This window comes from Myotis davidii, unplaced genomic scaffold (genome assembly GCF_000327345.1).
Source record: "Myotis davidii unplaced genomic scaffold, ASM32734v1 scaffold571, whole genome shotgun sequence".
In the NCBI taxonomy this organism is placed as follows: domain Eukaryota; kingdom Metazoa; phylum Chordata; class Mammalia; order Chiroptera; family Vespertilionidae; genus Myotis; species Myotis davidii.
This window is the reverse complement of record NW_006283136.1, coordinates 541,224-556,863: the sequence shown is the minus strand read 5'-3', so window position 1 is coordinate 556,863 and position 15,640 is coordinate 541,224. Positions and strand designations below refer to the sequence as shown.

Here is a 15,640-nt window from a genome sequence, read left to right as displayed (position 1 = left end):
TGATGGAAAGGAACAAGAAAGAAATGGGATTTTATGATTTTATTTTGTGATTTTTGAGCTTTAAAAACACTTAAAAATTGGTAATTTTATACCCTGGTCCTAAGAATAATTACTACTTTATTACTATTTTTTAGCTTTCTCTTTTCTGCGAATTATTTTTTCTAGCTTAGATTTGATTATATTATTAGGAAGCCAACTTGAAAACAGGAAGTATCTTATTCTGGTGAAGTTCTGAGAGCTGCCATGTACTAGCTTAGCTGCTATTTTTTGCTATTGCAGAAAAAAAATCACCCGTGTATCTTCTTTCTATCTTTGATTGTAACTACCAGAATTGCTGAGTGGGTCAGCAGGCAATTGAAGCTGGAGTCATTTTCCTTGTTCAAGGAGTGAACAAGTTATCTCTTGTATTCTTAACCAGGCATCCTGTCACATTTGTTTGAAGCATGGTTATTCTTAGAAACATTTTCCTTAGAGTTATGGACCTTTTTAAGGAGGATTTGATACTAGAAAACAAAATAAAACAAAAACATCTCCAATTCAAAGTTGTAGCCAAAATGCTTTCTTAAAGTTCACTTAAATTGACTTACTGGGACTATGCTCATCAAAATAAGCATACCGTTTTTTTAAAGTCTATATAATTTTCTCTTCTCCCCCCTTTGTAGTTGGATCGACTGGTTGTGGATGCAGCAAAAGAGAAAAGGGAGATGGAGCAAAAACATTCCACCATTCAACAAAAGGTAGCTGAGGGGAAAAGTTAAAGGATATTAATTTCCATTTTACTCAATTGTTTGATTATTGGTTTTTAGCAAGATACTGTTGTGTTGGAACAAATCCTTTGAGTTGCTTTAATAATTAAATTTGTATGTGAATTCCTCCTTTTTTTGTCAAAAGTAAAATATTTTTCAGATGTTCAGGCATTTGTTCTATTCTTTTACATCAAAATATTAGAAATCCATGCTCTTGAACCGGTTTGCAAAAGCATCAGTCTGTTATGGCCTTAACTAATTTAAAAGTGATCCTTAGTTATAAGGACTTTAAAACTCTATAGTTTCAGGTAGGCTGTTACCAATCCCTGTAAAAGAGTGTGTGTGTGTGCGTGTGCGTGTGCGTGTGTGTGTGTGTGTGTGTGTTGGGTTGGGAGCTGTGGGTGGGTAGGTAGGGTGGAGAACACCTCAGCATCAATGTGTATGTTTGGTATTATGGGCTTCCCATCTGGCAGCACTCTAAGGCAGCACCTCCCCATCTTTCATGTGATGCTGAAATTTCACTTGCATTTCTTGTTAATTTGCCTAAGCCTAGCTAAACTGGTATCAGGAAAATATATTTTTAAATGAAAATTTAAATATGAAACCAGTTTTTATTTCTGTGTGCTAGAAGCTTTGAATATTACAAACCTGGAATTCAACCTAATAATATTTATCTTATATAGTCAGTGATATTTTTTGTGTAGTAATCTGAAAACAAAAGGAGAGGATTATAGATTGAATATAATAATACAAGCAAATGACAAGATGCCCTATGAAGGTGGTTTTCCCAGGGCGAGGCTTATTGATCACATTCCTGATTTACTAACCCCTGAGCTTTTCCCAGATGTGGGAAACTCAACTGCGTAATTTGTGGTAGTGAGGACTGTGTTTGTACTTTCACCTAAAACAGCGGTTCTCAACCTGTGGGTCGCGACCCCTTTGGCGGTCGAACGACCCTTTCATAGGGGTCGCCTGAGACCATCCTGCGTATCAGATATTTACATTATGATTCATAACAGTAGCAACGTTACAGTTATGAAGTAGCAATGAAAATAATTTTATGGTTGGGTCACAACATGAGGAACTGTATTTAAAGGGCCAGAAGGTTGAGAACCACTGCCCCAAAAGGGAAAAAAAGATGCCTTCTAACATTGCTTTAAAGGAATCTGTTCCCTTGTTGAGCAATCAAATCAACTTTTGTTATGGTTGATTTAGAATTTAAAATACCAGTAAACTAGATCTAACATAGAACATGTCAGTGGGGAAAAAAAAAGTGAAATCAGTAATAAAAGTAAGGAAAATTTTATTGGTGATGTGTTATTAATACTCAAAGAGAAATATTATCTACCACTCCTCCATCTTTAAATTAGTTACTTCTAGCTATAATCTAATAAGACTAGCTCCATTTTTTATTGAGGTTAAATTACTTTTGGTTGGGTAACTTTCTAAAATGACATTACCATGGAAAGATTTTTAAAAATTTGGGACCAGTCATTTCTAATTAAAACAAGAGGTTATGATATTTGTGGAAACACAACTATTTGCTTAAAATAAATTATTTGATTAATATTATGAATCTTTTAATGTCTTTCCCTCTTATGTACACAATTCAGTTAGACTATTAAATCTAAAATTAATTTATTTGATTTTAAGTAATAGTGTATTACTATTTTCCTTTAAAAAAAGTAATGCTATTTTTGCTCATTATATATATATACTTACTTTTTTTCTGCCCTTAAATGCTGACACAAGGCTGCATTACAGGTAAAATAAAAAGGGATGGGGAGGGAAGAAAACAAGATCCAGTCAACTAAAAATTAAGGGAAAGTATGTCTAATGTAATTATTTTGATTTTCAAGAATTGAAGTTGATCAATTAAAGAAATAAAGATGCTATGCATAATCAATTCATGTAAACTATTTTTCAAAATGTTATACCATTCCCATTAGGCAGCACTGTATGAGAATTCCCATTGCTCCTTGCCACCTCATTGTATTGTGATAATTTCTTTTTCTTTTTGCCTATTTTGGTGGGTAGATAGTGACATCTCATTGTCGTTTTAATTTATGCTTTAGTCACAAATGAGCTTGAGTACCTTCCCCTATGTCTCTTGTCACTTGGATATCCTGTTTGTGAAATGTCTGCTAGTCTTTTTTTCCCTTTTTTCCATTAGGTTGCCTAACTTGATCATATTCTTCATATATTCTGACTATATGCTCCCTTTTAGGGTATATGTGTTTTTGATTTTCACAAGCTGGGTGTTTTTTTTTAAAATTCTTTTATGGTTTTGTATGTGTGTATGTGTGTGTGTATCTTTTCGTGTATTGCTTAATAAATCCTTCCCAACCCAAGATCATGAAGATATATTTCCTGTATAATCTTCTAAGTGTTTGCAGGTTTGCCTTTTATGTTTCGATCTTTAATACATCTGTAATTGTGTATGGTGTGAGGTAGAGATCCAATTTCCCTTTATTCTCACATTGATAGCTATTCAGTTATTAAAAAGTTTATTCTTTCCATACTAGTCTGTGCTTTATTCTCTGTTATATATCACATTTCCATATACATGAGGCCGGCTTCAGGTTCTCTATTCTTCTTCATTGTGTGTGTGTGTGTGTGTGTGTGTGTGTGTGAATTGTGCTAGTACTCTGCTGTCTTAATTATTTTAGCTATATGGTATCTCTTATATCTGACAAAGTAAAGCTTCCTCTACCCTCTTTTCTTCAAAAGTGAATTGCTTAAACTATGGAAATTGCATTTCCATATAAATTTTAGAAGTATCTTTTCACGTAGCATAAAAATCTCTTTTGGGAATTTGATTGAGAGATTGCATTAGAAAAATGTGATCAGTTTGGGGAAGAAGTCATATCTTCTACAATGTGTTCTAATCCATGAGCTTAAAATATTTCTTCATTTATTTAAGTTTTCTTCAATATCCTTCAGAAATTTTGATAATTTTCTTATACATCTTGTTATTTATTCCTAGACACTTATATTACAAATGTTATTGTAAATATTATCTTTAATTTTTTCACTGCTTACTTTTGTATATAGTTGAGTAAAATTGACTTTTCTGTATTGATTTTATAACCAGTGATCTTGTTGTGTTCTTTTTAACACTAATTTGTCTCAGGATTCTTTGTGTACAGCTTTGGATGTTCTGTGTACAAAGCCTTATCATCTGCAAATAATGATAGTTCATTTCTTCCTTTCCAATCCTTTGCTTTTTGTTTGTTATCTTGCTGGCTAAGACTTCCATCATAATCTCAACTCAAAGTGGTAATGATGTTCCTTCTTGTCTTCTTTGCAATTTCAAAAGGGAAAGCTTCTTCCCTTTATTGGCCAACCTTACTCTTGCCTTCTGTTCCCTGGGCCCTACACCAAAGCTTCAAGTTCTCCGATGAGTCAAATGTTTTTAAGGTGAAAGCTAGCTTCCTTGCTCTGCTTTCCTCTTTGGCTTCCAATTTTCACTCAATATTTTGCCTTTGAGTATTCCTTTCTGATTTGTCAGCTCATCAATATATTTACATGCTAATATCTATTTTACTCAGCATTATTAGTTACTTTCATTATAAAATAATATAAGCCTACTCATTTTAAATACTATAAAATATTAATTTGATGTTAATAATAATGAAATTAAAGGCCTAATTTACCTCAAAAATATAATTGAAAATTAGAATACTACAAATGTATTACATTTTTAATGAAGTCTTATTTGATATTTTAGATAGGATCAGGGTTATTAAAAAACTGCTGATGTTACAAATGAAACTCAATTATAACTATTGCTGACTTAATCCTGTCTGCATAATTATATAAATTATAGCCTCAAAGAAATTTTAAGTGAAGGAATTAACCCCTTCCCCAATAATTTTTTTGTTAAAAATGTTTCTTTTTCAGACTAATTTTTTAATTTTGGTTCTATATAGTATTTTTGATGCTGGTTATGAAAACAGTTTGTAACTCGTCTTCCTATAAACCATATTTTTTTTTACCATATTTTCTTAGTATACTCGTCGACGACTGAAAAAGAACATTTTGTGAAAACGAGTATACACGTTTCTGCCGGGGAAGGGGTTAAAGTTTCCCTGATTTTTTTCTGAAGAAAAAATAGAAAGAAATGTACTAATTCATTTATAGATTGTTTCATTTGATTATTTGTATTATGTCCTCTTATGGGTTAATTTTGAGACATGTCAGGTGAGCTTTGTTTTTAATTCTGATTTTAGCTTACTTCCTTTTTCCATCTTTGTTGACTTTTAGGTTCGGAAGGCCCTTATTTTTTTCTCACTCTGCCTCCCCTTTAGTGCAGGAACTCCATGTCCAGCAATCTTGGCAGGTGCTCGTTCAGCTTTTGTCAAAATCTTTCTCAAGACAGAAAGTTTGCTACTACTTAACAAGATAGCATTCTAATTTTGATCATTGGTCCAGAGTACTTTTGAAATTACTGAGACTGATTTTTAAAGTTTTAAATTTGGGGATAGCAGCAATCTTGCATTTTTATCAGATTACTTTGGAAGTTTATCAGGAAAAAATTTAATTGTGGGATTTGTGATTTCAATATTTCATGAATCCTTGTGATAAATCTAAAATTTGTATTGTATACAAGTGAAGATTAGAATGATAGAAGGTTATGAATGATTCTATAGTCCTCATATAAAAAAGAGAATTCGACATGCGCACTTCAGACTGTCGCTTTCCTTTGTAACACTAAATTTTATTTTAGGACATAATGTCTCTATTATTTCATTACTCCCATATGGTGGAGTTATTACTCCTATCAGATTAAAAAACTACAATGATAGTAATATAATTAGAAAATAGTGGTAATACCATTTGAAAGTATCCATATTCCATTTTTAATAGTTAGCACACACATCACCATAAAATGTTGGAAAAAATGAAAACATTTCAAATATAACACCCTGCCGTAACTGGTTTGGCTCAGTGGATAGAGCGTCGGCCTGCGGACTGAAGGGTCCCAGGTTCGATTCTGGTCAAGGGCATGTACCTTGATTACGGGCACATCCCCGGTGGGGGGTGTGCAAGAGGCAGCTGGTCTATGTTTCTCTCTCATCGATGTTTCTAACTCTCTATCCCTCTTCCTTCCTCTCTGTAAAAAACAAAACAAAACACCCTGTATAATATTTAGTTGTTCTCCTTATGTACATATTATTTTGTGCTTTTAGTCACAGTGCGTATAGAGTTTATATTGTTTTGTTTTCTCTTTCAGAGTATATTTCATGCAATCACCTGTGTTTTATGTCATCATCATTATAACAATTATTGCATAATAGTCCACTGAATTGAAATTCTTCAGTATGTTGATGCATTCTTCTGTTATTGAACATTTAGGTCTCCCCCTTTCTTATGAATATTGTTGATGTAACTATCTTAATGCGAAGTTTTTCTACCATTTGAGCTGTTTTTCTACGATAAATTTTTTGTCTAGCAGCTTAGTCAAATCATATGAAATTTCTTGTGTTATTTTGTCTAGGATTTCTCCAGTGATGATTCTAAGTTAGAATATAATGTAGATGCTGCAAATGGCATTGTTATGGAAGGATATCTGTTCAAACGAGCCAGCAATGCCTTCAAAACTTGGAACAGGTAATATTTTTCAAATAATAGCCTCAATTTTTCCATATTCCCAGCCTTCCAACTTTTCTAGTCATTTGGCAACTCTTTCCTTCATAATTCTCTAAAATCATAGTTCTTGGTAATTTTCCTGAACCCAGTTCATTGAAGATAAGATGCCCTTCTAGGAAAGGGGACCCTAAGGAACAAGTGAAAAATGACAACACTAACTTAAGCAAAGTTTAAACCAGGAAGCAAGGAGTTTTATAGTGATTGGTCTATACTGATTAGACCATTATAATAAGGACATTTTCAATTTGAGCTACCCCTCATATTTGTTAGGAAATAGATCTGATTACAAATCATGTGTTGAATATAATGGGTAAGTAGGCCAAATGAACTCTTCCCCCCTTTGATTTCCTGTCCTATATGATGTTTTGTACATTTTCACTTAGTTGTTTATGAATTTAAATGGGGTAATTCTTATCTTTGCAATAATTTTAATTAACGAGTTTTAGGAAATGGGATTGTTCTTATGTGAAGTGTGTATGGTAGCTGGTGCTCCTTTATTCTAAACTTGATAGCTACCAGAAACTGCATTTTTTTGCTAAATTTATTTCTATAAAATATTAATTCAGTAAATTCTGTTAAATGAATGAATGTGTAAAATATTTTATTGTATTTTCCCATGTATTAATATAATAAAGTGAAATCACTTCAGACATTAAGGCATTAAAAAAAAGATTGGGTTGTCTCAGGATAATCCTGAATAGCAGTTATTTATTTTTTAAATTCAGTGGTGCCCATCTTTTTGCAAAAAAAAAAAAAAAAGATAGTAGTTAGAACAGTTTTGTATTAATTAAGAGTAGTATTGGGTTCTAATTAATTGATTTTCTGTTATATTATAGTTGAATATATAAATTTTCTCTACTTAAACATAATATGAATTCACTTAATGATGGAGGAGATTTTATTTTTAAAAAGTGTACATTAGCAAAATAAGAAGAGTTTTCCTGATAAGTTTAGTATACATTTTTGTTTAAATGGAAATGACCATGCTTGAATATTTAACATATTAAAATGGGTTTCTAGTGTACTTATTCTGATTTTTTGGTGAAGAGGTTTTAGAGATAAAACATTCATTGATATTTTCAAATTTGAGCATTTCCCAAGAATTTGGTATTACCAAATGTTCAATTGGTACATGGTGTGTTTTATTTGAAATTATTTTTCTTTACCTGAGAATGAATATAAACTAGAAAGAATAATGATTATATGTGACTAGAAGCCCAGTGCACGAAATTCATGCACAGATAGGGTCCCTAGGCCTGGTCAGCGATCAAGGCCAAACTGTGGGGCAACTGGCGGGGCAATCGGGGGGCTCCCACTGGCACCCGCCTTCGCTGGCCTGCATTGAGCATCTGTCCCCTGGTGGTCAGTGTGCGCCATAGCGATCTGTTGTTCTGCCAGTCTGCCGTTTGGTCAATTTGCATATTAGACTTTTATTATATAGGATATTAAACCTCTTTGAGTTATATAGAGCTTTAAAAATAATATATGAATATAGAAGGACCAACTAAGATGGTCTAGTTCAGGGGTGGGCAAACTTTTTGACTCGAGGGCCACAATGGGTTCTTAAACTGGACCGGAGGGCCGGAACAAAAGCATGGATGGAGTGTTTGTGTGAACTAATATAAATTCAAAGTAAACATCATTACATAAAAGGGTATGGTCTTTATTTTTTTTGTTTAGTTTTATTCATTTCAAACGGGCCAGATCCGGCCCGTGGGCCGTAGTTTGCCCACGGCTGGTCTAGTTAGAAATAATTTTATGATCCAAGAGTTAAGTGAAAATGAAAAAGTAAAACTCTGTTTTCTAAGCTGTAAAAACCAAGACAATAATCTTTCAAACCTTTCCTGGCATATTTCTATAGCCGGAGTAGGAAATAAAAATAATGTGATTATCAAATTTTTATAGTAAAGATATTTCAACCAATTCAGTTTCATGAGGTAATGTTAGAATTGAATTTTAACCTTCAGATTTCAAAACAACCTACTTAAAGTTTAACATAGTGAAACCTAATAAATCCATGGAAACTATACCATTATGTTAAGAAGAATGAAATGAACTTTCATGTGGCACTCCAGTGAGAAATGATGTCAGACTTCAAAATGAAGTACAGTGTTAGTGGAAAATTACATTACCATTTAGGAGAGTAGAAAAAATTTTAAAAATGTACATTAGCAAATTTGAATTCTGATTTAAGCATGGACCTTATATGTTTCATGAATATTAATTAGCATAGATAATAAAATATAACTAAAATCAAGTAGGAAATAACTATTCTCAATTGTAGACATGTAATCTACTGTTTGCAAAGTGCAAAAAATAGTACCTAAATAAGTGAGACTACTTTATAAAGGAGAGGCTATCTATATGTAATAGGATGACACTTATTAATTCAAATCATAGATCATAGTTCAATTGTTAATAAAGAAATGGAGGTGCTGAGAGATCATTGCTCATTTAAGGTTACACAGCTGGTTTGTGACAAAATTGAGGCCCCAAACCTGGCATTTTTTGAAAACTTGATATGGAAATTCCAAACAGTCTATATTTTGATACAACAAAATACAACTTCAGCTATTAAAAAAAAGCTTAAGGGAGACATCTGTAATAGTGTCACAATTGAAAAAAAAAAAGAAAGTTGGAGGATTAACAAGAAAAAAGTAGCTTAGAAACTAGTCAATTTGCATTGTTAGGAAAAATTATGCATAGCAAATTAATTTGATTTTCATGAACTTTTAAAGAACATTTTGATGAAAACACTGGTAAAAAGCAGACTTGTAGGAATAGAGGATATAAACACTATATAAAACTCACAAACAAATGCAAAAGTCAAAACCTTGTAACAGAAGAGTTAAGTATTTTTTAGGTTATAAGCCTTTAACTGTAAAAGGAAAAAGAGTTACCTATTAAATGTTATTTTGACTTTCTTCAGCTTTTTAATTATAAAAATTTAGAATGTATCTGAATCTCTTATGAATTTTATGAAAGGTTGAATCCCAGAAAGTACTGCAAATAATTTTTCTTTCCATATATATGCCTTTACTGTCTAATCTGCTTCTCGAATTCTCTATCCAGCTTGATTTAATATAATCTAGCCTCTGAATAAAAGACTATTTGTGATATTTGTGCCTTAACTCTAAAAATCCAGAAATCCAGCTCTTCAAACAAATATTTTCCTGCCTACTTTTAAGTGTGTGTGTGTGTGTGTGTGTGTGTGTGTGTGTGTGTGTGTGTGTATTTTTTTCTGATTGTTCATGCATTATATTTAGGGGAACAATTTTTTTTTCAGTCATAATCACCATAGGTACCAATCGCAAATTTACCATTATTTGTAGTTTTATAGAATAGTGGCATATAATATTTTCAAAATTAACTTTTTAAAAAGACCTCCTTTCTGAGAGAAATGTGAGTTTGACTACGAATTTCTGATAGTTTTAAAACTAATCTTGTGCTTTATAAAACCTAAGTATATTTTGACAGCATTATTCTATAACTTGAAATTAACTGAAGAGATCATATTTTGTGTGATGTGGTTGAGATAATGTAAGGAGTGAAAACGTTTTATGTTTCATGAATTATTGAGTTTGTTTCTGGTTGATTTCAGATATTCTTAGTTTTTGTGTCTTAAGATTTTTATACATCTATAATATATTTTCTGAGAACATGTAAGATCTACTAAAATAATATTTCATTTTCAGGCCATTTTCTCAGTATGGCAGCTTTACTTCAGGCTCAAATCAGTGGTAGATGAATTACTAGTACTTATATTTCTCTTTTACTTTTAATGATACATTCAGAAAGGATGATTAACCAGGAAAATAATTAAATATTAAAAATTATTTAGTTTTAAGCTGGTAAAACAAATAAAACTGAATAATTATGTGCTATGCTCAGTCTATGTTAAATTTAAAAATACAGCTAAAGGAATAAAATGTATTATACAATTTCTTAAAGCAGAGCATCTATATGCTGCCAATACAGATATAAATTTTTATTTGTGTGACTTTGTTTAAAAATAAGATGTACATACATAAGTTAACGATGAACTCTACTTATGTGTGGCCTTAGAGTCTGCTATAATTTAATGAAAAGGGTTTGAGCAGGTGGGTGAGTTTATTTGACTGATAATATTTTATAATCACTGAAATTCTTAGTGATCCCACTTTTCTTATGTAAAGTTTTTATTTATCTCAGGTTTATATAGACATAGCTAAGTGATTGTTAAGATGAAGAAAGGTACTATCTATATTTAATAGCTTTGACAACAGAGGCAGAAAATAATAGTAGAGGTATACCCAAGTGTGCTACGTCCTACAGAACTTTATTATAACATAATACTAGAAGAAAATTTTTAAATATTTCTGAAATACTAGTTTTCAGATTCCTAACAGTTGGAATTAATTGTACACGTGCATATATGTATAATATGTGAAAAAATATGCAACAGATTTTCTATTATTTTGTTAGATTATAAGCTTAAGCTTGTTTCTTTAATTCTTGCTTTATTTTCATATCATGCTAGTCCTTTGCTTATTTTGCACATTTGCGTTTTCATTCTTTTACCACCTTTCCCTTATGTTTTAATCTGCCCCATTTTTTCACATGACAGGAAAAAGCCCGATCATATCAGGTACCAAATGGCTTTCTTCCCCTCACCCCCTACCTTACTCCAATTTCTTCTTTGGCACGAGAAAGCTCATAATTAACCTGCATTTTGTTTGGATTACTTGCAATGGATATACAGTCTCTTATGTTTTAATTGGTAAGAAAATGTAAACATCTTATTTGAGGATGGAAATTATACCTTTTCATTGTCTATGTCCTCAATTTCTTTAATCTGGAAAAGAACATATGATGTGTTTATAGTTACTCAAAGAAGATTATACATTGAGTAATATGATATATATATATTTAAGGGAAATAAACAATAACTAGGAATTAGTCCCTTTGGTAATAACCAGATTGGTTTTGTTGAAAGGAAACACTGTCAGTTCTTAGATTTTTTTTTTTACCATTTTGTTTTTTTCCCTGTGAAAAATAAAATTGATTTTGAAATAAAGGAGCATAAATGTTCAAGCTTTTAATTTTGTTAAATGTTCCACTGTTTGACACCTTTATGAATGTGTGCATGAATCCATTACCTGTATAATTTTAGTGAAAAAGCTTCTACCAGTTTAGAAGTTTGTCTTTTACCCACGTTCTTGATTTCAAGTACAATTCTGGGGATAGTGGCCAAATAGGGTAAAAGATACTTGATTTATATTTATTTATTTTTTGTTAATCCTCACCTAAGGATATTTTTTGCATTAATTTTTTAGAGAGACTAAAAGGGAGGGAGGGAGGCATTGGTGGGAGGGGGGCAGGAGGGAGTGGGAGAGAGGGGAAGAGAGAGAGAGAGGGGGAGAGAGAGAGAGAGAGAGAGAGAGAGAGAGAGAGAGAGAGAGAGAGAGAGATGAGAGACACAGCAAATTGGTTGCCTCTTGCACTTGACCTAGGGGCCCAGGATTGAACCTGTAATCCAGGTACAATCCCTTGACTGGGAATTGAACTGAGACCGTTGGTACTCCAGCCAATGCTCTAACACTGAGCCACACTGCCCAGGGCTTGATTTATTTTTTTAAAATATATTTCCCTTTCCCCCAATTTTGTCATCTGGAAAGCTCTCATTGGTCTTTACAATTTAATAATATTTATGGATATAATATTTTGGTCTCAAGTCTTTATTATATTGAGTTACTCCAATTTGAGAGAGATATAAAATTGTGTTTTATTTTTCTTAATGAACCAAGAAATTTCCCTTTTTAAAAACAGTCTTTCATTTTGGCTTTGGGACAGCTTCTGAATAGAATATAGTGTAATTATCAGTATAGTGCTTTCCAAAATTTGTCTTTTTTATTATTTAATTACCTTTTTAAAGTACCTTCAAATTGCAGATAGCGTGAGCTTAAAATATTAAGTATTTTTCTGTATCCTAGAGGGATATGTGAACTATCTCATTCTCCTTTTAATAAAAATGTTAATAATAACTAAGGAGCAATTAAAAATTTTATTCCATTTTACTTACCTGGTTAAAGTCTTGGATCAATGTAAATGAGTACAGTCAGCTCCTTTTCCCTTATTTTTTAATGACAGAGGAGGGGAGATAGTGTCATAAGATATACAAATCTTAGTAATTGAAAATTTTTTCTACCTAGCATACATTGTGGTTTTATTCCTTAGGACGTGTTGCCAAATTCAGATGAATTTATAGTGTTTTTCCTGAGTGTACAAAAACTGATGATATGAGAAAGTCACCAGAAACAGAAAGATGACAGGGGAACTAAGTTTCAGAAGTATGTATCTTCTGTAAAGTTCATAACCAGAGGAAATGATCTCTGACAAAAAAACATGTTTTTATCTAATGTTTTGTTATTATTTCTAGAGGTTATGATCCTAAGATACAGCAGGTCAAAATAAATTTGTTTTTTGAAGACTAAGAAGCGTGAAAAGCTTACATAGTTGTAGGGCTGTTTTTCCTTTGGGGTAGGCTACTTATTTTTCTATGTAGTTTTTCATCAAGTTATATAATACTAGAGGCCCAGCGCACTAAATTTGCGCATGGGCAGGGTCCCCTAGGCCTGGCTGGCAATCAGGGCCGATCGGGGCCTTCCTTCCCCGGCTGCTGGCTGCCGGCCTGGGCCTGCCTTCATTCTGTGCCACTCCCAGGTGGTCAGCGCACGACATAGCAAGCCATTGAACTCCTGGTCTCCCGGTCAAACTCCCGAGGGGACACTTTGCATATTAGCCTTTTATACATAGAGATGATTACTATGAAACATACGAATTTTTATTAATATAGTTTACACTACCTCATATGATTTTTTAAAAAACTCTTCAATCAGTAGCAGAGATTATTTCCATTGCATGTCATCCCATTTGGCAGGGCTGCACCATTTTGTTTGTTTGTAGGTATTTCCTTTAACATTTCTAACCATGTGTCCCAAAGCAAAGAAATCCAGAAGTTCTTCCTTTTCTAGCCTGCCTCTTGATGATTTGCATTTAGAGGCAACCCACTTGGTTTTATCTAGATGTTAATTTAATAAATCTCTATTAATGGTAAAGGTGATACCTTTTTAAAGTAGCAAGAAAACCTAACAATCTGTCTAGCTTAAAATTAGAAAATCATTTCCTCAGCTTTGAAGAATTAATTTTTAAAAATAGAAATTCTAAATCTGTCTAAATACAATTTCTAATGCCTTTTTTTTTTAGTATCAATGAAAAGGTAGAATCTCTATCTGCTAATAGATTAATAACTAATGTTTACAATAGAAATCATCTCACATGAAACTAATTTTAAAATAATGACTCAAATGTTTTACCTTTCATGCTTGATGAGAATTTTTGCTTTTATGAATGGCTTTTGGCTGTGATTTTTTTTTTTTGTAAGCCTTTAGGTTCTTTTACTGTTTCAATAGATTAGAATTAGTAAATATGCCATAAGTAGCTTAGCTTTGTCTTCTAAAGAAGATTGCAAGTAAATTTTTTGCCTAATAATTTACAGTAATGAGCAGAACAATATAAATATTTGGATGAAACATTTTTAATAATTTTATTATTCTGTTTCTATGATCATATAAAAGTAGGCCAGTGAATTGGCAGTTTTTTCTTGGCAGTTTGATAGCAGTTGTAAAATGATGATTTAATTTTCTGTTTTGCTTACCATTACCAAATCACTTGCTGAATTAGCTGCAGAAAGGTTGAAACAAAGCACCATTTATTTCAATGTTTTAATGTATACAAATACATAGTCTTATTTACAATATAAACTTATTTCCACTTTATAATAAAAGCAATTATTTGGGGGGAAAGATTTTGGTTATTTTGAGGAACCTCAAAAAAATCTTTTACTTTAAAAAACAATTATTATTTGATGATAGCATAAAAGGTAGCTTTTGTTAGGATTTAAATTTCTGACTTAAAATGAATCAAAATATAGTAATTTTACTTTCCTAATCTGTCTTGTTAAAATTGTTTAAAATTGTTCTTTACTTTCAATAGTTATTTTATTGGCATCAATTTATATAAAGCAAAACAAAACAATGTACTTCTCAAAACATAATTATCATTACTTCTCAAAACATAATTATCATAAACTGATTTTTTAGTTCTTTCCCAAATATTTTGTTCCTAACAACAACTGAAATAAAATGTGTTGGTGAAAACTTAATCTATTTTGTATTTATTTAGACGCTGGTTTTCAATACAGAACAATCAGTTGGTTTACCAGAAAAAGTTTAAGGTAGGTGTTTTTTTAAGTAATTAAGTGAAAAATCTAGTGACTCCCCAGTTTTGGTTATTTATCTGTTTGCTTTGGGAAAGCATTTAAGTTCATAAATACTCATCTGTGCAAAATTACTGTTAATTCATTTATGTTTGGGCATGTATACTAGTAAGAATGTTTAGAAGTGGAAAGTATCCACATTCGATTCTTAAAAGCAATGATTTTGAATCCCGAATTCTTAATTCCTAGCTTTGAGATGGATTTTTTTTTTTCTGTCTCAGGATTGACACTTTTTTACTTCACATGTTTCTTTGTCTGTTTGTGTGACAAGAATAATACAACCACTCCACAAGTACTATTTTGAGGCTGTAGAAAAAAATGCATTTTAAGAAATAACGCCTTACGGCCACTGATGATAATATAGATATTAGAAATGACATTAAAATGTTACCTTGAAGTAAGTTAAATAAAAACCTCTAAGTTTTTTAATGTTTTTTTATATATTCATTTTCCTGAACCTTATTTTAAGGGTGAGGAGTTTTTATTTATTAGAAAGGCATACAGAAATTACGTGTGGCGTGAGAATGTGACAACTCACTTCCCTCCCAAGTAATGTCCAAATATGCTATCTTTACCTCTTTGGACATCTCCTTTGGGGGGGGATTCCCAGTTCCAACTGAACTGTGCGCTTGAAAAGGCACTGATCCTTGTCCCCTCCCCACTGTACCTTGACTTCTCTGCCCTCCCTCTCCTGTCACCAACCTGGTTGGTGTTCACTCAGAATACTACAGTTGCAGGTGACAGTGGCCCAGGAGAAATTATGGGAAGTTTGCTGTGTGTGGAAGGAGGATAATGAAATGGTTTGTAGACACCATTCAAAGCGTTGAAGATTTTGTTCCTTCAACTTGTATAGATGTTGATGCTCACAGCTTTTTCTTTTTCTTTTTGTTCTGAAGGTTCTGGTAACTTGTGGTGTATTTCTTTC

At 32.2% G+C, this 15,640-nt stretch overlaps 1 protein-coding gene across 1 annotated transcript in view; it reads left to right on the top strand.

Moving 5' to 3' along the window:
• ACAP2 (ArfGAP with coiled-coil, ankyrin repeat and PH domains 2) overlaps positions 1–15,640 on the top strand; it is a 91,431-nt gene that overhangs the window by 48,733 nt on the left and 27,058 nt on the right. Inside the window, exons 8-12 of the mRNA XM_015562384.1 lie at positions 663–737; positions 2,499–2,510; positions 6,247–6,359; positions 11,005–11,025; positions 14,622–14,673. Of these exons, the coding sequence (XP_015417870.1) occupies positions 663–737; positions 2,499–2,510; positions 6,247–6,359; positions 11,005–11,025; positions 14,622–14,673 (273 nt within the window). The remainder of the gene's footprint in view (positions 1–662; positions 738–2,498; positions 2,511–6,246; positions 6,360–11,004; positions 11,026–14,621; positions 14,674–15,640) is intronic.